General features: G+C 53.2%; 1 protein-coding gene, 1 long non-coding RNA gene and 3 other non-coding genes across 7 annotated transcripts; all 5 read right to left on the bottom strand.

The window, feature by feature from the left end:
- Positions 1-10,846: 10,846 nt before the first annotated feature.
- On the bottom strand, positions 10,847-14,568 carry LOC134553948 (somatomedin-B and thrombospondin type-1 domain-containing protein-like). Its single transcript, XM_063404143.1, has 5 exons — positions 14,149-14,568; positions 13,731-13,925; positions 12,741-12,819; positions 12,050-12,223; positions 10,847-11,554 (listed from the first exon to the last, which is right to left on the bottom strand). Exons 1-5 carry the CDS (start codon positions 14,384-14,386, stop codon positions 11,437-11,439), a joined length of 804 nt encoding a protein of 267 aa, XP_063260213.1. The 5' UTR covers positions 14,387-14,568; the 3' UTR covers positions 10,847-11,436.
- A 3,256-nt stretch (positions 14,569-17,824) lies between these two features.
- Positions 17,825-20,690, bottom strand: LOC134553949 (uncharacterized). 3 transcript variants are annotated; one of them, XR_010081172.1, is made up of 5 exons: positions 20,667-20,690; positions 20,223-20,313; positions 19,374-19,507; positions 18,445-18,576; positions 17,825-18,343 (listed from the first exon to the last, which is right to left on the bottom strand). It is a non-coding gene; the product is annotated as an uncharacterized LOC134553949 (long non-coding RNA). The 3 variants fall into 3 exon arrangements; XR_010081173.1 differs by lacking the exon at positions 20,667-20,690 and adding an exon at positions 20,457-20,659; XR_010081174.1 differs by lacking the exon at positions 20,667-20,690 and adding an exon at positions 20,402-20,424.
- LOC134554462 (small nucleolar SNORD12/SNORD106) lies at positions 18,677-18,767 on the bottom strand. Its single transcript, XR_010081257.1, has one exon. It is a non-coding gene; the product is annotated as a small nucleolar SNORD12/SNORD106 (small nucleolar RNA).
- Positions 19,606-19,696, bottom strand: LOC134554461 (small nucleolar SNORD12/SNORD106). The gene has a single exon (XR_010081256.1). It is a non-coding gene; the product is annotated as a small nucleolar SNORD12/SNORD106 (small nucleolar RNA).
- On the bottom strand, positions 20,382-20,466 carry LOC134554464 (small nucleolar SNORD12/SNORD106). Its single transcript, XR_010081258.1, has one exon. It is a non-coding gene; the product is annotated as a small nucleolar SNORD12/SNORD106 (small nucleolar RNA).
- Positions 20,691-23,638: the final 2,948 nt, after the last annotated feature.

Below are 23,638 nucleotides of genomic sequence, written 5' to 3'. Positions count from 1 at the left end.
AGCTGATCCCCCAACCTTTTTGTTGTTGTTATTTTCTTTTTTTCCGATAAGCACCTGCAACATTCCTCCTGGAAGTGCATCTGTGAAAGGTCACGGGGTTTGTCTGATGTTGTCGTGTTTTCGTATTTTCCTGTTTGCGATACCTTAACCAGGGACTGGCTGTGGGAACTGAGATGTTCCTGCTGACAAACGCAGAGCAGGCCAGGCTCTGCCTTGGTGGCAGCGGGGGGAAGGTCACCCAGCACCCCGGGCTGCAATCTCTCCAGATCTACATCGAGTAAGCTGAGAACAGAAAGAAGAGACAGGTTTTGAATCTAATTGTCCTAAAAGTGACATGATGGAGTTGGGATAAGCATCAAAATCTAGGCTCTCATTCAAGGCTGTGACCTGACCATGCTCAGGCACCTTCAGAGAAGTTTTTCCTGTATTAAACCATGAATGTCCAGACTTTCATTTCCCACTGGGTTTTGGAATTTTTACTTTTGGTTCCAGAGAAAATCAGGAAATGAGAAAAAATTGGGGAGAATGAGAAACACAAACATTTAGAAAGGAACCAGATTTTGATTTAGTTATGGTAAAATCTTCCATGTACCTGCTTTCATCATGATCTTCTTTGCTCCTTTGTAGCTGTACCCACAGCTATATTCACAGAAATTTAATAAGAAGCCCATGAGACAAATGTTCATCCTGAAGCTCTCATGGCCTGTTGAGGTTTAGCACAGGAGGAGCTTCAGAGCCACTCCAGCTCTGCACGGGCGTTTCCTCCTGATTCGGCCAGCAGTGTGGTCAGTGACCATGCTTTTGCCAAAGATGCAGCTTTGGTTCCATTTCCTCTCGTTTGTTTGTGAGATTTTCTTACATGCTCACCATAATAGCCAATAAACCTGAAACAGAAGTAATTTGGAAAGGTGTGTGTTTCAGAAAGTCCAGGTACCCCTTGAGTGAAAGGAATAACCAGTGGACACAGTTTTGCATGTGGTTATCAGCAAGACTTCTTCACAAGTGATGGTATTAAAGCTGGGTGGGATTTTTCTTTCTTAAGAAGCAATTAATGTGAGAGGCTGCCATATCTATTGCCAGTGATCACACAAATCCCTTCAAAAGGCACCTTCCACCTCAGCAAGCTCGTTAGAGCATAACCAATAGAACCACAGAAAGCTTCTAGGCAGACCACTCTTAACTTTGCCCTCCCACACAGGACAGGGATGGCCCAAACCCACCCAGCCCTTTGAAGAAATGTTGATTTTCCAGCATGCATCTCACACCCCATGCTGATCACCTTTAGGCTCTTGCACTGAAACTTTGTCCGGGCCAGGCAAAGGAAACCTTTGGAAAACTGAAAGTCTGCATCCAGGACGTGTATCCCGTGCATTGCTGGTGTTACCTAAGCCACAATAAGTGTCCTTTGACACCAATGGTTGGGTGCCACAAGTGTTCCTATCTGTAAATACTACTCCAAATTTTGCTTTGCTTGATTCTGGCTTCATTGCACAAGAAGTTTTCAGTCTTAGAGGCTTAGAAGAGAAAGCAAAACCTTCCTGCTTCCTTTTAACTAGAAATAATACTGTTGATGCTCTGTAGGACTGAACAAGGATTAACCTTTATTTTTAAAGGGAGCTTTCTAAGACTGCAGCGACATTACCTTCAAAAATTAATAATAAGGCTGAAGTCCCTACAAAGACCCCTCAAAACTAGAGCCAGGGAGCCAAATTTATATGAAATACCGAATTCTTTGCTGCTGTAAGTTAAAGCCCATTGAGGCCAATGGAGCTGTGCCCCTTTAGATCAGTAAAGAATTTGGACCCACGTCTCTAAAAGCTAATGGAAAATTAATGGTTCTGTATGGCCTCAGGGCTGGAGGTGTCTGCCCACAGCACCTCCCTGGACATCCATGGGGTGAGGGAAGGGAGGCAGAGGCCGGGGAGTGGAAGCCTGGCAGAGGGCGAACCCCTCGGGCAGGAGGGTGACAGTCCTGACCGAGCACCCCCAGGCAGCTCCCTCCCGATGCCACAAGAGCACCCCAGAGTGGCAGGGGACTGTCCCTGCCCCAGGACCCAGCCCCAGCCCAGGGCTCAACGCTGCCCTCGGTCCAGGGGCCTGCAGAGGCCGGGAGGACCCTGCTGGCAGATGGGCCGTGGGTTACTCTGAACCGTGGCACAGAACCTCTGCTCCTGTTGGTCACCTGCATTTAACACCATTCATCTGCTCTTCTCTACTCTGTGTTTTTCATTTAGGAGCTCTGCCATTTATGACTCTTCTTCCTGCTATGTTTTATTGCCTCCACATACAATTTGCCACACGTTGGTTCCTGCAACCCCTGGGATTTATTTTGTTTATGTCAGTTTTGTTGGCTTGTGAGGAGCACTTTTTTCCCCATTCTCTGGCTCTTTGGTGGGCAGTGCAGAAAGTGGCTTTTGCACTGAACCATTCCCCACTGCTGTGTCTGGGGGGAGGGTGGGGGAGCAGCATCTCCACTTTACTTTGAATTTCGAAGCCATGATCCTGTACTCAGAAAGGCCAGCCACAGCTACCAACCAAACTTGTTTTCCAGCTAGATTAGCATTTAAAAATGCACCCCCGATTCCTGCAGCAGAATCCTGCTCTCTCTCAGGCCAGTGAGCAGTTTCAGAAACGGGAGGAAGCATCTGCCAGTGCTGCTCCGGGGTGTCCCCGTGCCCGCAGAGCCCCCGACCAGGCCAAGGCTCCCCAGGGACACCCCAAGGGCACCCACAGGCACTGAGGGACAGGAGAGCTGGGGGGGTCGTTTTAAAAAAGTGACACTTAACGACAAATAAAAACTGGAAAATGTGCTTCCTGTGGCTCTGCTGCTGCAATTGCTTTTATAGCTGGAAACTGAGACTGACTGACTCAGACAGGTTTTTCCATTGCCCCGCACTGAGCTGCTCTTCAAACTGCAATGGGGAATCAATGGGGAGCCCAGTCCAGGCAGTCTGTGAGGAGGGGCAGTGCTTGTGCCCCATAGCCCAGCAGATCCTGCATGTCTTGCACAATCTCTCCATTGGGTTATATTGGAATTCACTCAATCCATCAATTCTATTGGTCCAATGCACCAGCAGATGTTTTCTTCCCTTTTAAGAAATGTTTCAATGCCCTGGCACTTTGGGGTGATTACAGCAACATTAGCCATATACTAGCGTACTTAGAGTCTTACATTTTTTGTAACTTTGATTTAGTCATTCTTCGTTGAAGTTTATTGACCTCTCCAGTTGTTTCTGTAAAACAAATTATTAAAAAAAAAAATCCGTGTCTTTATATGCATGTAATAGTATGAAACTGTGATCAATGTGTGACATTCAGAAACTGTACTGTCTTGTAAAATATGTCCAAATGTCTAAGGGTTTTAAAGCAATGGTCCCTTACTACAGCCTACAGAAATAAATAAAAAGGAATGGAAAAACCTGAAGCCCTTATTGCTCTATTTCGTGGTCACACATACTAAAATACAGCTCCGGCTGGGGGGCCCCGAGTTCAGCCCTGCAGCTTCCCGCAGGCTCAGGCGCCTCTTGCGGCCCCTTGTGGGGCGGGAGAGCCGCGCCGAGCCCGACCCCTCCTGTCCGGAGCCCGGCACAAGCAGCGCTCAGACCGCAGCCCCTGCCGGCACCGGGACCCCGGCCGGGCACGGAGACCCCGGCTGGGCACCGAGACCCCGGCCGGGCACGGGCACAATCCCTGGCACACACACAGAGTCCCTGGCACACACACACACAGGTGTTCCCTGGCACACACACATGTGTTCCCTGGCACACACACCTGTTCCCTGGCACACACACACAGAGTCCCTGGCACACACACACACATGTTCCCTGGCACACACACCTGTTCCCTGGCACTCACACACACGTGTTCCCTGGCACACACACACACGTGTTCCCTGGCACACACACGTGTTCCCTGGCACTCACACACACGTGTTCCCTGGCACACACACGTGTTCCCTGGCACACACACACATGTTTCCTGGCGCACACACGTGTTCCCTGGCACACACACGTGTTCCCTGGCACACACACCTGTTCCCTCACACGCACACCCGTGTTCCCTGGCACACACACGTGTTCCCTGGCACACACACACACGTGTTCCCTGGCACACACACGTGTTCCCTGGCACTCACACACACGTGTTCCCTGGCACACACACCTGTTCCCTCACACACACACAATCCCTGGCACACACGTGTGCCCTGGCACTCGCGCTGTACCAGGAGATCAGCGTCCTGATCACGCAATTGTGCAGATGCAAAACCAGATGCAGATGGGAGAGCAGCTGATGTTTGGAGACAAGGAGCTCTGGGTGTGAAGATCTGACAAACAGGCAGCTTCGGCTGCTGCTTGAGACAGAAATGGTTTTCTCAGAGAGCCGCCGTGGGCTTCTGCTCCATTAGACTGCGTTGGTTAAATTATGCAAGCCATCAGAGCAAGGATAGTTCAAACTGCTCAGGAATATTTTCTAAGTTTATTACATCAAATGCTGTTTTATATTGGAATGCTATTTCTGTTGGAGTCTTCAAAGTTCTAATGTGAACCCCCTGATTTATGGAGACCTTGACTTATGGCCATTAAAAATGAGAAGAACAAAGGCCAAGTAAGCGCACGTTCTACCCACACCACGCACCCTGGCAGGTTTCTGCACACACAAACAGTGCACTGTGCAGTTCTACATCTCACTTTATACAGCTGCAAAAGAAAACCAGAAAGTTAAATGCACGAGTGGACAAATACCACAGAAAGTGTATTTAATGTTCTGCGTTTGCTTGTGTTCATTTTCAGTTTAGGTCTTAATAAGAAAAATCTAAATGATCACATCACAAGCAGTGACAGTCACATCTAGGAAGAATAAGGCACTGAGCATGAAGGGAAGTTTACAAACGAAGAATTAGAAAGTGGAGAAATTCCTATAGCATATGTCTTCCTCTTTTACTTTCTGCTAATGACTTCTCTTGTTATTTGCCTGCCAGCCCAAGCGTGCAAGCTCAAGAGTTACAACCCAGTATCTGTAATTATACTGTCCAAGGAGGTTTTCCCTTTCGGTTGATTTACTTTATCAAGCCAATTAAAATAATGCCTATCTCCTGAGGCGTGGTGGTTCATTATTGTGTCCCAGATCTCTAGATAGGAAATATTTTTGCCCTAGTTAGAACACACTGCAGAAATTTGCCTTGCCTTGCCTGGGCCCTTCACCCCACGTCCTCTCAGCCCCATAACCACGCGTGCTTGATGCCAAGCCAAGGCACTGACTGGAGCAGGCTGAAGTGAGGATCTTGAGGCATTTCAGCACAGATAAACACGAGGAAAGGGTCAGCTTTTCAATATATTTTGATAATTTCTGAAGAGAAAGTAATAATATAAATAATTTACAAGGTATTTATAAAATATGAATTAGATTCTTCCGTACTGTCTCTTTCTACTTACTTACCCTTCTTGCTACTTTCTGTAAGGAAATTGGGCTACTAAGAGATGCAACATCACTTTTATTCTGCAAGCAAGAGCATTTAGAGGTAACTTTGCCCCAGAGTATCCTTTTCAACATCCAGGCACAAGCTGAGACTGATGTGTCACAGCAATGAAAGTTTGTGGTTTCTGGCTGGAAACACAAGAACTGAGCATTAACCCGAGTCTTGAAAAATAAAAGCAAATATGTGCAACACTGCATCATTGAGTTTAATCCTTATATAATTAAACAACCCACACTGCTAATTGAATTTTAAAATATTTTATCTTTTTTATCTGTATTTATAGATGTATATACACTTATTTATATATTTGTTTATAGATGTATATCTATAAATATCTAAAAGATATATCTCTAAATCTATAGAAAATAGATTTAGATTTTAAAAGGCCATAATTGTTTACACTTTGCTATACCCAGTACCATTTTTCTAATCAGCAGACATGGTTAGTAATAATTGAAGCTTAAATGAATTGGTCTATGTGCAAACCCAAAATTACATTATGTAAAATGCTGTTTTCATGCCTTGATGATAATTAGTCTTAAAATGAACCACACATTGATGCAGCTTTTAGCACTGTCCTGAGCAGTGGAGAGGCAGATCCTGGGGACACTGAGATGAAGATTGATCCAGGCATGAGAAAGTGTAAACTAAGAGCCACGAGGCTTGAATACAGCGACCGAACAGTCTGCAAAGTATTTGACCATTTCCAAAGGTCTCATTGACCAGAACAATCCACGACTTTCACTATTTGTTTTTCACAACACATTTTCAGGCAAACAAATATTTCTGAGGCACTTCAGCATGGAGGAGAATGGCTGCAGGGAAAAAGCAGACCACCAGCTGCTCCCCTGGGAATCCAGTGAAAGGAACAGCTGATTTCTTATTAATGTAAACGAGCTCGTTATCTGGGCTGCCTTCAGACTGAGTTCAGCAGTTCACAGCCTCCATTCCAGGAAATACAGAATTTATGTAACAGAAATGAAGAGAGTGAAGGGAGGGTTTTGTAAGTGCCCGTTTCCTGAGTAAATCCTTTTGCTGTTCTGGTGTCAGGGTGGACGGGTGGAAGCTGAGGTGGGCTGCGCTGGGCCATGCCCTGAGCGGCACAAGATTCTACAGACGCTGAGGTGGTCAGAGATACTGGACAGCGGGGCGGGGCAGGGCGGGGCCGGGCGGGGCAGGGCAGGGCAGGGCGGGGCTGGGCGGGGCTGGGCTGGGCGGGGCAGGGCGGGGCCGGGCGGGGCAGGGCGGGGCCGGGCAGGGCAGGGCGGGGCAGGGCGGGGCTGGGCGGGGCTGGGCTGGGCGGGGCAGGGCGGGGCCGGGCGGGGCAGGGCGGGGCAGGGCGGGGCAGGGCGGGGCAGGGCGGGGCAGGGCAGGGCAGGGCAGGGCAGGGCGGGGCCGGGCGGGGCAGGGCGGGGCAGGGCGGGGCAGGGCGGGGCAGGGTGGGGCCGGGCGGGGCCAGGCGGGGCAGGACAGGGCCGGGCGGGGCAGGGAGCGCCGGACACAGAAAGGAGCGCTGGGGCTGGGGTTTGTGGCAGGGAATGACACCCGGCCGCGGCTCGGCAGGGCTGGGGGATGTTAGGAATGACACCCGGCCGCGGCTCGGCAGGGCTGGGGGATGTTAGGAATGACACCCGGCCGCGGCTCAGCAGGGCTGGGGGATGTTAGGAATGACACCCGGCCGCAGCTCAGCAGGGCTGGGGGATGTTAGGAATGACACCCGGCCGCGGCTCGGCAGGGTTGTAGGTTGTTCTCTCTCCCGTTGCCCACAGGGAGCTGCCCAGGACCCCTGCTCAGAACTGTTCCCCTCCCACAGCCACTGTCCCAGCTGAATTTGAGTCCAGCAGCCCCATAGCACTTCCTGGGAGCTGGAAATGTGCTGTCTTAGGCCTTTTCACAGTCCCCGGACTCCGAGAGCCAGTGCTTGCTCCCCTCCCAGGGACGAGTGTTTCCCAGGCAGCCCCATCCCTACACGTGGCAAAAAAAGTTGCAAACTCTGTCTCAGCAATGAGGATTCTACAGCAGCTGAGGCCAAGAGGTGTCACTGCCCAAGTCCAGCTCATGGAATGCTCTCTGCTTCTGAAAATTAACTTCTGAATGGCCGAAATGGGGTGCAAGTGACCCCCTCCAAGACTGATGCCAAGGTGCTTGTGCCAGGAGGAGCTGGGGATATTCCCAGGGGTATTCCCTGGGGAATATCTGAGATATTCCCCAGACTTCCAAGTCTGAGGCTGCTGTTTTAACTATTAAACATTCTTCTGGGAGGGGGAAGGTAAAAAACCTCTATTGGAATACTGAGCCCACACACTGGACACATTGAGTCCATCTCTCCTACTGTGTATCTCCCTCGCTCACTCTCCCTTCACAGAAGAATCTCCCAGAAGCTTTCCCAAAGTTTTTATTTCATATCATTCTCTGCCTGAAACAAGAATTTTCTCCACCATGGCTGACAAAGCCTGGTATCTCTCTTTTCCTGGCTGTTACCTAAGGTATAAGATCCATATCCCCAACACAAACCATGCTGGGACTTCTAATTGGGTTTTCCTCCCACTGTAACTCCCTCTACCATCTGTTCCTCTTTTTCTCTCAGATGAAACATCCCTCAGTCACTGAGCAGTGCCATGGCAGGCCTGGAGGCTCTGCCAGAGCAGCACCTTCCCTTTTCCCTGTGCCCCAGCCTCAGATCTGGCTGGGAGTGGGACTCCAGACCATCCCCTGCCCCTGGGACAACGAGGGGACCGTGTGCTGTCACTCCGTTCCAGTCCACATTCCTGCCTGGGTTTTGCCTCCAGATCTGCCATAGGTTTCTTTGAAAAGGAGGCAGAAACCCCGATGCCTCTGTGGTCCAGAGCAAACCTGGTTTTAAGCATAAAATAGCAGCAGAGCTATTTAACCTCTGACACAACCAATTTTTCTGCTTAGCTGAAATAGCCCGTCCCCAGCACTAACGAAGGCTCTGGAGCCTCTCTGCTGAGATAATTGGTAGCCCCAGGCTTCAATAGGATCCAGGAACTGCTTCCCACTGCTTCAGCTGAGGAGACAGTAATCTGTTGGAAACATGGCTACTTTTTCTGGCCTCTTTCCAGACCTCCAGTCATGTTAGAGTTGAGCTACAGCAAATGAAAATTCATTAGAATTTTAGGATGGTACATAAGTGATTCTTGCTCATTGGGAAACTTGGAGCTAATGTTGCCTGCAGCTATTACTACTGTTTTCAGAAATAATTCATTAGCTGCAAAAATCTTCTCTTATTTCTTGGGAAATGAAACAAAAAATTAGCTGTTTTACTTTCCTTGTTGATTCCTTCCTTTCCGTATCCTTCAGCCCTCTCCAGGCTGCAGAGCTGAGACAGGAGGTCTCAGAGGCTGTGGAGGAACAGGTGAACTCCCAGCCAGACACACAAACAGTAATGACACACAGAGACAGCCACAGCCCCGGGGACTGGAGCCAGCTGAGCACAGAGCAGAAAAAGCAGGGGAAGGGTGAGAACTTGACCAAGATTTAGCCTGGGAGTAGGAGCAAGCAGTGAGTCAGAAGCTCTCAGGATGCTTGCCCAGCCCTCTGCCCCTCTTGCCCCACACAGCACAGGGGAAATGCAGATTCCTGTACCTGCAAACATCACCCACTCTTGGGACTTCTCCACTGAGATTCCTTCAGGATTGGCATGCCTGGTTTGTGATGCCAAGAGACCAGGGAACAAAGAGCTGAGACTCCTGGGAACAATGGATTTCCAGCCAATCTAGAGATATCAACTGATTTTCAAACCAAAAGGATCCACAGAGGGTGGGACTCTCCTGGCTTTGCTGGGGAGATGCTCTCCCGTTGATAACCAGTGGTGAAAGGTTTTCAGCGTTGTCATGGGAACGGCTGTCATCCTCAGAGAGCAGCCTCTCCTCCATGCAAGGCTGCCTTGCTTGTTTACAGTACAAAGCCATTTATCAGGAGTATTTTGCCTTGGATTTCCAACAGTTCCACTTTTTCCAAAACCCCGGCAGTAGAAATTATGGCCATCATAACGATGAGTGGTGATCAATCTCCTAAAGGGAAACAGGCAGCACCCAGTATGTGTCAACACCATGAGCCAATTTTCATTTGTAGGGAAAGTGATCTGACAGCTTCATTACCTTCTCCTCCTCAAAAGGCTCACTCTTGCTCCCTCACACACACACTTCCCCCAGGAATTTACCAACAGGATCTGTTTGTGCAGTTGCACAAGGTGTGGAGGTGAAGCCAGCACAGAGCACAGCCCTTTTAGGATGTGCTGATGAAGAGGTATTTGCAATGCCTTGTGTCATCGAGTGACGGCCTGTGCAGAAACAGCTGCTGTGAGGGTCCCTTGGGGACTGAATTTTTCATATCCTGCATCTCCAGGATACAGTGACAGAAGGAAAGGCCTGGCAGTCCTACCATGCCACCAACAGTAGCTCTTGATAAGACCTTATGCTATCAGCTCTCAGGGATGAGGCAGCAGCAGAAAAAAAAAAAAAAAAAAAAAAAAAAAAAAAGTGGAAGACTTTGATTTTTAAAAAACTCCTAAACAAAAACTGGATCCTTTATAGCTTCAGTACTCAATTCTGAAAGAATGTGGTAAAAGCAGGGTTTCCTAGGATCAACAGTTTGGGTAGATTTTGAAAATGAAAGACTTTTCCAATAGCTGTTTCCATTCTGCTCCTGAAATAACCAGCTGCCTCTTCAGGAGGCAGTGGCTCAGTAAGGGGCATCTGCAGGACAAAGAAAACCTTTCAGTGACAAAATGCTGCTCTCATTACAGACCACCAAGAAATGAAACTAGCTGTCATCTTGACAGAGATCCTCACTGCAGAAACCAGAATTCCGTGCTCCAGTGATTGATTCCCAGCCCATCTCTGGGGATCACACCCCTCCACTCACACACCAAGTGTTCCTGAGCAGTTAGTGGCAGGTTATGTTACACAGTGAAATACAAATCCCTTTGGTTTTTTCCTTAAAGTCTTCCTCCTCTGGGATGATGTCACCCCGTGAGTCTTTAATTCACAGACAGCTTGTAACACATGATGAGGCCTGCTCTCAAATCCCTGCTGCCCTGGCCAAAGGCATCAGGAGCTTCCAGGGCTCTCATGGCCCCCACACACTTCAGCATCTGCAGCACAAATCCACAGGGCCCCTTGATGTCTCCCTGCAAGCATTAGAGGGCTTTGTGATCCAATTCCAGACCAGAGTTGGAGCTGAGCATTAAAATTCCCTGCTGGAGCCAGGCCCAGCCTGGCTCACCTGGGTGTGACAAATGGAACGAACTCAATCTCACCCTGCAGTGAGCTCCTGTCTGGGACAAATTGGGTTAAGAAGCTAAAGAGGTAGCACCACACAGATTAATCAAACAGATAGACATTGGGAGAATATCTCCAGTCTCCTTTATTTTCATTTATAGAAAAGTATGAATATTAGTAAGCAGAATAAGGAAAATATTGCAAGTATTTCCCAGTCAAAACCACAAGACTGTAGTCAGCCCTGGCACAGCTGAGCTGACTTCTTATTTAGACCCCAGGACTGCACTGCATTTTGGGCCAGCCCAGAGAAGTTCCTTGAAGCTGAAGTCCAAGGGCCAGTTTGTCCCTATTCTCACAGATTTGACCCACAGAGCCCTGTTGCTACAAAAAGAAGGCACTTGGATTAATTTATTTTGAATTGTCGCTTCTTCATTGAGACTTTTAAAAAAGAACAGTTAAACCTGGCTTCTTACGGCCTTTTTTGTTTGATTTGTTATTTGGTAAATTCTCATTCCTTTCAAGAAAGGAGGAATTGCAAGAAGTCGTCAAGGTGAGACAAGACTCTCTCAGGGAAAAAAGAGATGGGCCCTTCCCAGGCAGCCTGGTTTCCTTGGAAATGGAGGAGCACACACGGAGAGGATTCCAGGTGCCCTGCACAGGCAGTGAAAGCCTCTGGCACAGAGAGGTCCCTGCTTTGGCTGGGGCTGCCCGGAGGGGTCAGATGAACAAGAGGCTGTGAACAGAAGGGCAGGAACAGGAGTCCAGCTGGCGAATTCTCCTCCAGGTTCCCTTGCACCGAGGGTTCCCCACCGCCTGCCAGTGCAACAGCTGATTCCTGAAACAGGGAATAACAGTTATTACAGGGAGAGAAAATGAGCTGCACCTCCATCACAGGCGGTCACCACGAGCTACAACAGGGCTTAAATCACCCAGTAAATCCCATTTAGTCTGATAACATCCATTTTTACTCCATAGCCCCAATTCTGCCTCTCTACCACTGCAAGGCAGCAGCAGCCACAGTGAGGCCCACAGGCTGTACTGGTGTGAAGTGAAACCTGACAGTGACAGGAACATTTTTCTGTAGCATGGTGCCCCTTCCCAGATTTTATCCTTCAGTGGTTTCAGGGAACTCCTCACAACAGCATCTCCCAGCCCTGACTCTGGAGAAGCACAGATACCACAACTTGTCCTACACAGAGGGTTGCCCACAGACAGCCCAAAGACCCCCAATTTCTCCAGAGCGCTGCACGCAGTGCACTGTGACCCTGGGACAAGAGGATCAGGGGGAAGAACAACAGATGGCACACAAAGCAAGAGCTGGAGCCCTTACAGCTGGCTGGTGGCGCCGTCCCCGCGGCAGCGCTGCCCGCGGCGCAGCGCCGGCGCCCGGCACTCCACGCACACCGGGCCGCCCTCGCCCAGCCGGCGCGTCCAGCGCGTGTGCCAGGGCTGGCGGTGCCGGCAGCCCGGCGCCAGGGCCACCAGCTGGAACTCCACACAGTACCTGCAACCAAGAACGGCACGTCAGCTCGGAGACCGGGGCTGCACAGCCACACTCACCTGCACAGATCACCGAGAGAGAGCAACCAAACCAAACCAAACCCAACCAAACCAAATCAAACCAAACCCAACCAAACCAAACAATCCACCCCATCCAAGGTCATTAAGAGCAGAACGTGTGGTGTACCTGCCTTTTGACAAGGTAAACAGGGAATAAAACTACTCTGCTGGTGCTTTCAGCTAACATCAAAAATATCAGGTATGACTGGCGTCTGTTTTTACCAACAGGGACACAGACTGGTCAAGCATTTGACTGATCTAATTCTAAGTCTGGCTCTTGCTGAGCCACACTTCCTCTATCATCTCCTCTCAGTTACTTTGACTGGATTTTGTAGAGCAGGCTGTGACAGGCACCAAGATTTGGGCTGTAAAGAATTTCCTTGTGATGATCTCCCTCCTGCATCCAGGGAGACTCTGTGGGTGGAGTGTGGCTGAGTCCCTGAGCTGAGCCTCCAACTTACCCTGCCCTTTCACTGCCATCAGCTGAAGCTCTTTTCTTCCTTGCTTTTCCAAACCCTCCCGTGGTTATTAGTGCTGGGACTGTGTATACCAAAGAGAAAGGGTACAGAGCGTCAGTGGCAATGCTGCTCTAAGGCTCGTTATGTCTGCAAAACAGAAAAGATGGGCTTTTAATGCCAGGGTTTCATCTTTAGCAGGAGACAAAAACAATTCTAGGTTGTATTTTCATATTTTCATTGTATTTTCACTGGGAAGAGAATCTGTATAGCTGCCAGATTTTTGCCTGAGCAGAGTAAGCCTACATATGGGAACACCCCAAGACAGAGGGAGAGGCAATATTCACTTAATGCCAGCTCTCAACAGGTTTGAAGGAGTCACTTGCAGCTGACATCCAGACTGGACAGATTTTGACCCCAAAATACCAACCAAAATGACAAGCAGTTCTTCTAAAAAAATCAGCAAAGGCATTCCCCAAACACCTGATTTGAACAAACTAAACCCAGGGGTTTTCTCCAGAAACTATCCAGAGGTGTCCCTCGCCTGCACTCTGCTCCAGCTCAGAGAAGGCATGGAGAGGTATCACTCCTTTGAGACTTTTTGCAGATAAGTCATAAAATAAAAAAATACATACATATAAGTGGAAAAAAAAAATGTTCAATACCCAATTACAGAAGTTTTAAACAGATGTAAATCTGCCAATCTCACCAAAATTTCCAGAGATTTGCACTTGTGTAAGTGGGAGCACAGACCTGTAACATCTCACTTTTGAGACACGGTGGATCACAGCAGATGGCCGGCACCACCTCCAGCACTGTCCGGGAAGGAAATTGTCTGAGCCCCTGTGTGAAGGGCTCAGCTCTCCGTCAGCCCAGGCAGGCCCACGGCAAACATGCCGGTGTCTAAAAGCAGCTCTTCAAACAAAGGAAAAAACAGCTCTGCTGACCCAAACCGGAGCCCTCCCCACGACCACCAGACCCTTCCAGCGGACTCACCGAGGGCCTGCTGGCACTCGGTTCCCTGCCGGCTCCAGTACTCGACGCAGCCGGCCCTCTGCTCCAGGGCAGGGCACGCGTGCCCGCCGTTCCGCGGCTCCTGCAGGATGCGCCGCACCCGCACACGATGGGTTGTCCTGCAGGGCTCTGCACAGCCGCTCCAGGCGCTCCACTGAGACACGACACAGGGGACAACTGCAGGAGGAGCAACAACCGCGGCTGAGCAAGGTTACAGGAAGGACGCCAGTGAAACACCTGCTCCAGAAATAACACCTATTGACACTGCTCAGTACAACTTCCCTTATTCCAGACCTCCCCACAGCTGTCTTGGGCAGTTCTCGGCAGTTCCCCAGGCTCCTCCGCCTTCCCCCCAAGCCGGCCGGGCCCGGCGGCGCCCGGACACGCGGCCGGGGCTCACCTGGGCAGGCCTGGGCGTAGTCGTGGCAGCAGTCGAGGGTGCGGGCGCACTCCTGGTCGCAGTAGCAGGGCCCGGCGGAGCCGTCGGGCCGGCGGCCGGCGCTCAGGCAGGCGGGGTCGCGGCCGGGGCAGCACAGCCCGCGGGCGGCGCAGCCCGGGGCGCGGCGGGGCAGCGCCGGCGGCAGCAGCAGCGGCAGCAGCAGCGGCAGCGCCGGCAGCCAGCGGGGACCGCTGCCCATGGCGGAGCAGCCGGCCCGGCCCCGCACGGGGCAGGAGGGCAGGAGGCGCCCGCACCGGGCGGGGCCGGGCGAGGCCCGTGGGGCCGCTCCCCGGGACCGCGGGGCCGGCGCGGCCCCGGCCCGGGCACAGCCCGCCCTGCCCAGCCCGGTGCCGCAGGTGCTGCTCCCCCGCTGCCCTCCCCTCCTGCCGCCCTCTCTGTGGCACTTCACTCTGGCTGCGACACTCCCTTTCTGTGGTCTCTAAACCAAAAACTCTTCAGCCCTTGCTACGGGCATTTACCCACCAGCTTATCGAAAAAATATCCAAAACAGATGCTAAAGGAGACCATCTTTTTTGACGAATTTGACTCCAGCATACCTGGGGAGCCATTAAAAAATGGAAAGTACTTCACTGCCAGTACAGCAGCTCCTAAGGAGAATGATCCAGCTGGCTACGCTACCTCTCTACAGAGTTACCCTGAATTTTCTTCTTAATTTGAAATGCAAGAAGCTTAGAGAGATATTACAACCATTCCTGTGAATTATTTAGCTATTCAGTACAAAGCAAAGGGCTTTACTGTAACTTTTTAATCAAAGAGGCTTGCTCTAAAATATTGATCACAACAGATGTTATACCTTGCTGAACTCTGAACTGGGACTTATAAAACCCACCCACTGATTTTATTTTTTCTTTTTTTTCTTTTTCTTTTTTTTCTATTTTTCTTTTTTTATTTTTTTATTTTTATTTTGCAAGTGATTATGCTATTGTACTAAGACTGGGTATGGACAGAGTGTCCCCATTTCAGGGAAACTGCAGCAAAGATGTTTCTAGAAAAATAGAAAATAACATTAGAGGATAGGTTAGCACCTTCACCATGTACAGTTTTGGAGGCATGGGCACAGAGGAGACCTGGCACTGCATCAGCTTGGCATAACATGGTAAAATGTTCCAAAATGATAAGCAATAGAAAGAACTGTATCTTCTTTGTATTTTGCTAGATGTCTGCAGCAAAGAACAGGCCTCTAATTTTCTTGGCAGTGGTCAGATATTGTCACCTTCGAAATTGCACGTGTGGCAAAGCCTTCAGTGAGCAAGAGGCATAAAAGCTGGGAGAGGAAAGAGAGCTAGAAATCAGTAGCTCTGGGGTGTAGGGAGATGGAATTGAAAGACATCCTGTTAATTCCTGCCTCTGCCAACGAGTCACTCTGTGTGACCTCGGGTAAGTCACTTAACCAATTCCCATCTCGTTCTTTGATCTAGAACAGGAAGGACACTCAAAAGGAGGCTGCATGACTCAGTAATCAGTTCACACCAACCAGAGGGGCGCGGCTCCTGCGCAATTCCTGAGGGGCAGAAGGACACCACACTCCCCAGGCCCAGCACTCACAGCCCCCTGCCAACAGCTGAGGTAGGAGGAACATTATTCTGAGATACTGACTGAATGAAAATCAGCTTCAGAAAGTTATGGGTCTACATGAAGACTGCAATTTTGGCTGACCCTGTGAGGTTAGAAAATTGGATTTGAGTCCAAGCATCTCAGAAGGGTTTACATTCAATCCCCCCAGCAAGCTCCTGGGAGCAAACTTTGTTTCTTATCTTACATTCCCAGAGTGAAAGCAGTTCTCTCTTGTTCTGGTTTGACATAGCCCTGGGGATTTTTTAGGGTTTGGGTTTTGGCTTTTTTTTCCTGACAGGCTCTTAAAGTGCCAAGGAAACATGGCCCAAGACACGCTGGACCATCAGTCCAGCAATAGATTTCTTGCAAGACAAAGTGCCCAGTGTGGGTGGATCTGCTGGCCTTGTGAGGAGCCAAACAAGTGTGCTTTTAGAGAAGAAATGTGGCTCGTAGATGATACAGGGAGAGGTTCAGGAGCAGAAGAGCCACTGGCTGTCCATGGTAATGTCCAGACTCTCACACAGCTGATGTGTCAGATAATCTGATCACTGAACAGAGATGAAAGCAGAGGAAATAACACAGCAAGTAGAAGCACCAGTGAGTAATGGACTGTGCATAAGCTAATGCAGCAGCTAACACATGGGCCTAAAAAGAATATAATAATCATCATGCAGTCAAAATATGCCTGGGTCTTTGGGAATACAAATGTTAAAACTCTCCCTGTGTATGAAAATTTCTATTAAAAGCAACATTAGACAGGGAAATAATCTGTGCTGTTTTTCTCTCAAATGCTCATGGCACCAAGAAACAGATCTGTTTGAGAAAAGTAAACATTTGCTTAAACATACCAGCCCAGTGAGTGACTGCAGGCTTCAGTTTAGAAAGTTACACAAGTACCAACAGCACAGTCTGCTTCTGCTACAGCTGCTGGAACCGAGAGCCCTGCAGAGCCCCCGGCACGGGGCAGCCTTCGCCCAGAGCACACTGCTGACCCCCATCCCCTCACTCAAATCACCAGGGACAAACTCGGGAGCTCACCAGGGCCAGCTAAAGTCAGGCTGCTTTAAATCTCTTCATGCCCACCTCTTACCAACGGGGCTGTCTGCCCCCCGCGGCCGCTACAGCCCAAGCAGCGTCTGTAGCGATCGCCCGTGCCCCAGGAGGTTCTGTCACGGCTGCTCCGGGGACACCGGGGCGGGTCCGGGGGCTCTGGGGACACGGGGACACCGCAGCGGGTCCGGGGGCTCCGGGCACTCTGGGGACACGGCAGCGGGTCCGGGGGCTCTGGGGACACGGCAGCGGGTCCGGGGGCTCTGGGGACACCGCAGCGGGTCTGGGGGCTCCGGGCACTCTGGGGACACCGCAGCGGGTCCGGGGGCTCCGGCTGTCCCCGGGCTGGGCCGGGCCGGCACCGCCCTGAGGGGCAGCAGCGGCCGCACAGCGCCCCCTGCGGGCCGCAGGTGCCCCGGTCCCCCAATCTTGCTCCGGGTCCCCAAACCCTGCCCCGGTCCCTAAATCATCCCTCCGGGCACCCTAAATCATCCCTCCAGGCACCCTAACCATCCCTCCAGCATCCAGAGGTTGCCTGGGATTAGTAACCTACCAACCAGGATAATTAATAACCTAAGTTTTAAATTTCATCCTGATTCATATATGCAATCGCAGCAGAGATTGAAACCGGACCTTCTTGCCGTGGTAATAACACATGCCATGGACATGTTTCAGCCTAATCTGTCCCTCCAGCTCCCACTGGACAACCTCCCTCCTCCCTACAGAATGTTTACTGGCCCCTCACCAATATGTTGTAGTTTTAAGAGATCACACCACTTACATTAATTTAATGAGAAGAATGTCATCTCAATTTAATGGAAGACTGCTTTGAATGCACTTCTATCCAGGGTACGTGGAACCCTGTTGCCATGAGATCATGCCTCTTCTTTTGGCTGGAGGCAGCAGGCAGCTCCAGCAGCACACTGGTGCTGTGCTCTCCCACTCCCCTCACAACTGGGAGATGCAGGAATGAGCTGCTTAACGTGGGTCAAGAGAATGCCAGTCACCCAACTCACCATTACTCAGATTTTATTAAAAACAGGCTCCCAGCAGTACAGAAACACACTGTGCTGCAGCATCTGACACCCCCTGCCCACTTCACAGGGATACACCACGGAAGCTTTCTGGATGGCAGGAGAGAATCAAGCCCTGACTCCCTTCCTTACACAAGGCCATCCCCCCATACCCGACAGTGCTCCCAGGAGAGGCTTCCCTGCCTCTCATGATTATGAATAACTCCAGAATAACTGGAGTTGCCAGGCAGGGAGTGCAACCCCTGCTAACAAAAGCATCCAACTGCATTAAACATGCAGCAAGTTCCAGGATTCATTCCAGTTACACGCCTTGTACCAAAGGACACAAATTCATCACTCCTGACAGCTTTGAGAGGTCAGAGCTGTTTGCAGGGAGATGGGAATGCTGTGGCTTGGATGAGAATCCCAGGCAGCAGCACGGGAGCAGCAGAACCATCCTTCTTCTTTAGCAGAACACAAACTCCAGCAGGGCTCAGGAACTTCTTGTAAATCTCAACCTGTGAAGAGAACAGTCCGTATTTTGTCTACCCACTGTAACAGCAAATTTGTAAAAAGCAAATATACAGCTTTCAAATGCACCCCAGTGCATTAGACTTACTATTTTCCCTTGACAAAGGGGCACACATGGAGCAACCTGACGATGTCCTCATCACACTTCTTCACTGTGAGCTGCAGCCTTAACTTCAGGTCCCCCCAGGTCTCAACCCCTCACATCTGCCTTCCCAGTGACCTGGGGGTGAAGCAAAAGGGAACCATCAGCAAAGGACCCCTGATTCCAGTATTTCAGGCATCTTTTAACACCAGGGTGTGGGACACAGCAGCACTGCCCTGCTGGTGCATCAGACACGATCTGGCTTGAACAGCAAGAAATCAACACTGTCGCTCTGATGGGGAAAAAATTCAGTCATCACTTACACCAGCAAGTCCCTAGGAGCTGTGGCTGCACACCCACGTCCCCTGGCAGAGGCACAGGCACCATGAGCCAAGGGCAGAGCAAGGGGCAGAGCTGTGCCCACACTGGCAACCCCTTTGCACTCCCTTAACCGGCCAGCAAGGGCCAGGGCAGACGAGCCTTGCCAGCAGCAGCTCCCACAGGGACACACTCCAGCCAGAATGCTCCCTGCTCCTTGCTGGGGCAGCTGCTCGGGGCAGCCCATCACCCACGGCTGTCAGTGCAGTGCCCTTCAAACGAGCCCTCTGCACACGGCAGCAGGGGAGCAAGCAGGGCTGAGCTGTGAGCCACCCTGCTGCTCCAGCTCTGCACACGGGCAGCCTGCAGCCTCCTGGCTGCTGTTCACTCTGGACATGATGGGACAGGAGGCCCTAAGGACCTCATTGAAATACCTCTACAGGAGCAAAATCCCTGAACTCCCACTTCTACAATACCTAGGTTAACATTCATCAGTGTGGTCTCTAGGGATAAACTGGAAGCAACTCCCTTGAAGAAAAATATTTCTTCCCCTTCCTCCCTTCTTTTTTTTTTAAATTTAATCAAACATGTGATTCACACTTACTTCAAGGGCTTACCATTATTTGCTAGAGGTTCAGGCATGGTGGAGCAAACCAGACAAGTGCCCACATCACACACTTCTTTATTGTCAGCTGCAGCCTTAACTTCAGGTCTCCCCAAGACTCAACCCCCCGCATCTGCCATCCGTGCCCTGGGGGTGAAGCAAAAGGGAACCATCAGCAAAGGACCCCTGATTCCAGTATTTCAGGCATCTTTTAACACCAGGGTGGGACACAGCAGCACTGCCCTGCTGGTGCATCAGACACGATCTGGCTTGAACAGCAAGAAATCAACACTGTCGCTCTGATGGGGAAAAAATTCAGTCATCACTTACACCAGCAAGTCCCTAGGAGCTGTGGCTGCACACCCACATCCCCTGGCAGAACCATGGGCCATGAGAGAGGCCATGTAAATCCTCCCCCAAAACGTGGCTGGTTGGCATGCTCTACAGGTATACACAGTAGGGAAATACTCCCCAAAAAATGGAGAAAACCAATGTATGGAGGTACTAGAGCAGAGTTCAAGACAGCCAAGACAGTCAACAGGAAAAGAGGCGCCAGGCAGAGATGAACAGTTCTTATCGCCTCTTGCAAGCCCAGGCCTGGAGCCCCCGCGGGGGTCGCGATTCCCGGCGGGGGCGCTGCGCTGCCCGGGGCCGTGAGCCCCGCCCGGGGCCGGGGCAGGACAGGACACGGAGCCCCCGGAACCCCCGCGCCGGGCTCCTGCAGGAGGGACCCGCACGTGGTACCGCTCCAGTGGCACCACCCTGGCAATGCGCGGCCAGTAATTCTCTAACTCCTTTGAAAGGGCAAATATAAACACGTGCGGGTTTAGTTAGCTATAGAACAGTTATTTCGCACACTTACCGCCTGGCCCCGGCAGAGGCGGGATGATGCCCTCATGGCCGGCCTGGCTCGGGCACGGGGCTGCGCCGGGCGCCTCGGGCTCCGCCGCGCCCTGCGGGGAAACAAAGCACAGTGAGCACCGGGAGCAGCGGACGGGGAGCACCGGCCCGCGGCCGCCCCGCTGGTGCATCAGACACGACCTGGCTTGGACAGAGGTAATCAACACTGTCGCTCTGACGGGGAAAGAGTCATCACCTCTACCAGCGAGCGCCCACACGCGTCCGGGGCCTCCGCGTGACCTTGCCGGGAGGAGCGGCCCGAGCCCGGGAGGCGCCCTTGGGGACGGGCCCGGGCCGAGCGGAACGAGGCGCTCACACGGCGCGGCGGGCGCCCCTGGCCGCCCCCGCAGGAAGGGGCAGACGGGGACCCCGGGCCCGCCCCGGGCCCGCCAGAACCCGCACCCACCTCGGCCGATCCGGAGCAAGAGGGCGGAAAGAGCCGCGCGGGGCCATTTATGGACCCCGCAGGCCCCGCCCCGGGCCCGCCCCGTGCCCGCGTGAGGGGGCGCCACCGCCGCCATGCCGGGCGTGCCCGCGGCCCTGCGCAGCCGCGGCTGCCGGGACGGGCTGGGCCGGGCTCAGGGGCCGGGCCGGGCTCAGGGGGCCGGGCTGACGGGGCCGGGCCGGGCTCGGGGGCCGGGCCGGGCTCACGGGGCCGGGCTCACGGGCTCACGGGGCCGGGCCGGGCTCAGGGGGCCGGGCTGACGGGGCCGGGCCGGGCTGACGGGGCCGGGCCGGGCTCACGGGGCGGGCCGGGCTCAGGGGGCGGGCCGGGCTCACGGGGCCAGGTCGGGCTCAGGGGGCCGGGCCGGGCTCAGGGGGCCGGGCCGGGCTCAGGGGGCCGGGCTCACGGGCCGGGCTCACGGGCCGGGCTCAGGGGCCGGGCCGGGCTCACGGGGCCGGGCCGGGCTCACGGGCAGGACCCGCCGCCATTTCGCAGCTGCCGGAGTGGCAGCGCCGCATGGCCAGGCCTGGCTGGGCTGTGGGCGGGGGAAGGCACGCTGGGCGAGCCTGGCTTTGGACACTTCATTTTGTTTTACCAAATAAAATAAAATACAACAGTTAAGAGATGTTCAGTGAGTTGCCCAAAGGCACTGCAGCGCCGGCATCACGGCGCCCGTGCTCCCCCGTGAGTGCTGTGCCCGCTCAGCCCGGCTCGGGGTTGTGCCGCGGGGGACCTGCCCCTGTCTGCGCTGCACAGGGACTTGGATTTAGGCGCTTTAGACGGGTAAATTATGGTACTCAGTTTGCCACTGAGTAACATGAGGAATGGATGCAAAGGATGTGTCGTGAATGAAAACAGCCCAGTTTGTGACCCAAGCACTGCCGTGAGTGGTGATTTGTATACCTGAAAGTTCAAACTGGACACGGGTGTCTGCAGTCGTGCAGCTCCGGTGGAGCCGTGCCGCATGGATGCCCTGAGGGCGTTCCCAGCGCACACGGCAGCAGCGTGAGGAGCTCCCCGTGCCGAGCTGCGCCGGGCACACCGCGCTGCCCCGGGCACACCGCGCAGGGCCGGGCATACCGCGCTGCCCCGGGCACGCCGAGCTGCACCGGGCACACCGCGCAGGGCACACCGCACTGCCCCGGGCACACCGCGCAGGGCACACCGCACTGCCCCGGGCACACCGCGCAGGGCACACCGCACTGCCCCGGGCACACCGCGCTGCCCCGGGCACACCGCACTGCCCCGGGCACACCGAGCTGCGCCGGGCACACCGCGCTGCCCCGGGCACACCGCGCAGGGCACACCGAACTGCACCGGGCACACCGCACTGCACCGGGCACACCGCACTGCCCCGGGCACACCGCACTGCCCCGGGCACACCGAGCTGCCCCGGGCACACCGCGCAGGGCCGGGCACACCGCGCTGCCCCGAGCACACCGCGCTGCACCGGGCACACCGAGCTGCCCCGGGCACACCGAGCTGCCCCGGGCACACCGAGCTGCACCGGGCACACCGAGCTGCCCCGGGCACACCGAGCTGCCCCGAGCACACCGCGCTGCACCGGGCACACCGAGCTGCCCCGGGCACACCGAGCTGCACCGGGCACACCGCGCTGCACCGGGCACACCGCGCAGGGCACACCGCACTGCCCCGGGCACACCGAGCTGCCCCGGGCACACCGCGCAGGGCACACCGCACTGCCCCGGGCACACCGAGCTGCCCCGGGCACACCGCGCTGCGCCGGGCACACCGCGCAGGGCCGGGCACACCGAGCTGCACCGGGCACGCCGGGAGAGGCAGGGAAGGGCCGGGCCGTGCCCGCCGGGAGAGGCAGGGAAGGGCCGGGCCGTGCCCGCCGGGAGAGGCAGGGAAGGGCCGGGTCGGGCCCGCCGGGAGAGGCAGGCACCGCCGCTCCGCAGTAACAGCAGCTGAGGAGAGGAGCTGGAATGGAGTCAGCAGCAGCACGGGCAGGAGAGGAACAGAGGCAGAAGAAGCCCTCACATCAGCTGGGACCAAACACAGCAGAGGAACAGCGGTGTGCAGCAGGGAGAAGCTCTGGTCCGGACTGGCCCAGAATTATGTCATGGGGTTTTTTCTGTTTGTAAAATACACGCTGCTTGATTCAGCTCCTGTTAAAATGCTTTTTCCAAATTAAGTGTGTTTGTAGGCAACTAATTTTTGAAAGCAGCTTATCAAACAGGACTTGTGGAATAAATCTCAAGGCTGTTAATCCAAGTTCCAGAACACCAGAAGATGAAAAGACAATCAAAGGAAGGACATTTTGAGAGGATTACAGGGAAAACTAATCTTGTTACACTGTAAACCCCGGTCACATGCACAACACAAAAGGAACGGTAAATGTGATTTGTGTTGCCTAGCTTGGCAAGGAAGGGAAAGTGGGGAGGTCTGAGATAGTCAACAGCTGCAGCAGAACTTAGTATTAAATTTATTCGATTTTATGTTTGGGTTTTATTCTCCGTGGCAAAACCAGGTAGAAAATGTCTTTAGCAAAATGAGTTCTTCAGCTCAGTCAGGCTCATTGAACTCAGGAAATTCCCCAAGAGAGCAAAAGGCTCTCCAGTCCTAGTTCTTGTTCCCGGGCAGTGCAGCGGGAGCTCTGGTGCCCCACAGCCCATCCTGGGGCATCAGGGGACACTCTGGCCCTGCCCAGCACGCCCAGATGTGGCTAAAAGTCACATTTGTTTCTTTTTTAAGTACCACAGCCCCGAAGAATGTATTTGTGTTCTCTGTCACAAATGGGTCACAGAGTCTTATTTCTTCCCTATGGAGTCAGGCCTTCAGGCACAGAGCCCAGCCCTCCCTGCTCTGCCCTGCATGCAGAACGCTGCAAGGGTAAAAGGCTGGGCCAGTAACGGGGGCACTTCTGGGAGAAACAAGAACACTGCCTCGGCTGCGTCTCCTGCCTTTGC

This window comes from Prinia subflava, chromosome 8 (genome assembly GCF_021018805.1).
Source record: "Prinia subflava isolate CZ2003 ecotype Zambia chromosome 8, Cam_Psub_1.2, whole genome shotgun sequence".
NCBI classification, from domain to species: Eukaryota; Metazoa; Chordata; class Aves; order Passeriformes; family Cisticolidae; genus Prinia; species Prinia subflava.
This window is presented reverse-complemented; position numbering and strand designations above follow the sequence as displayed.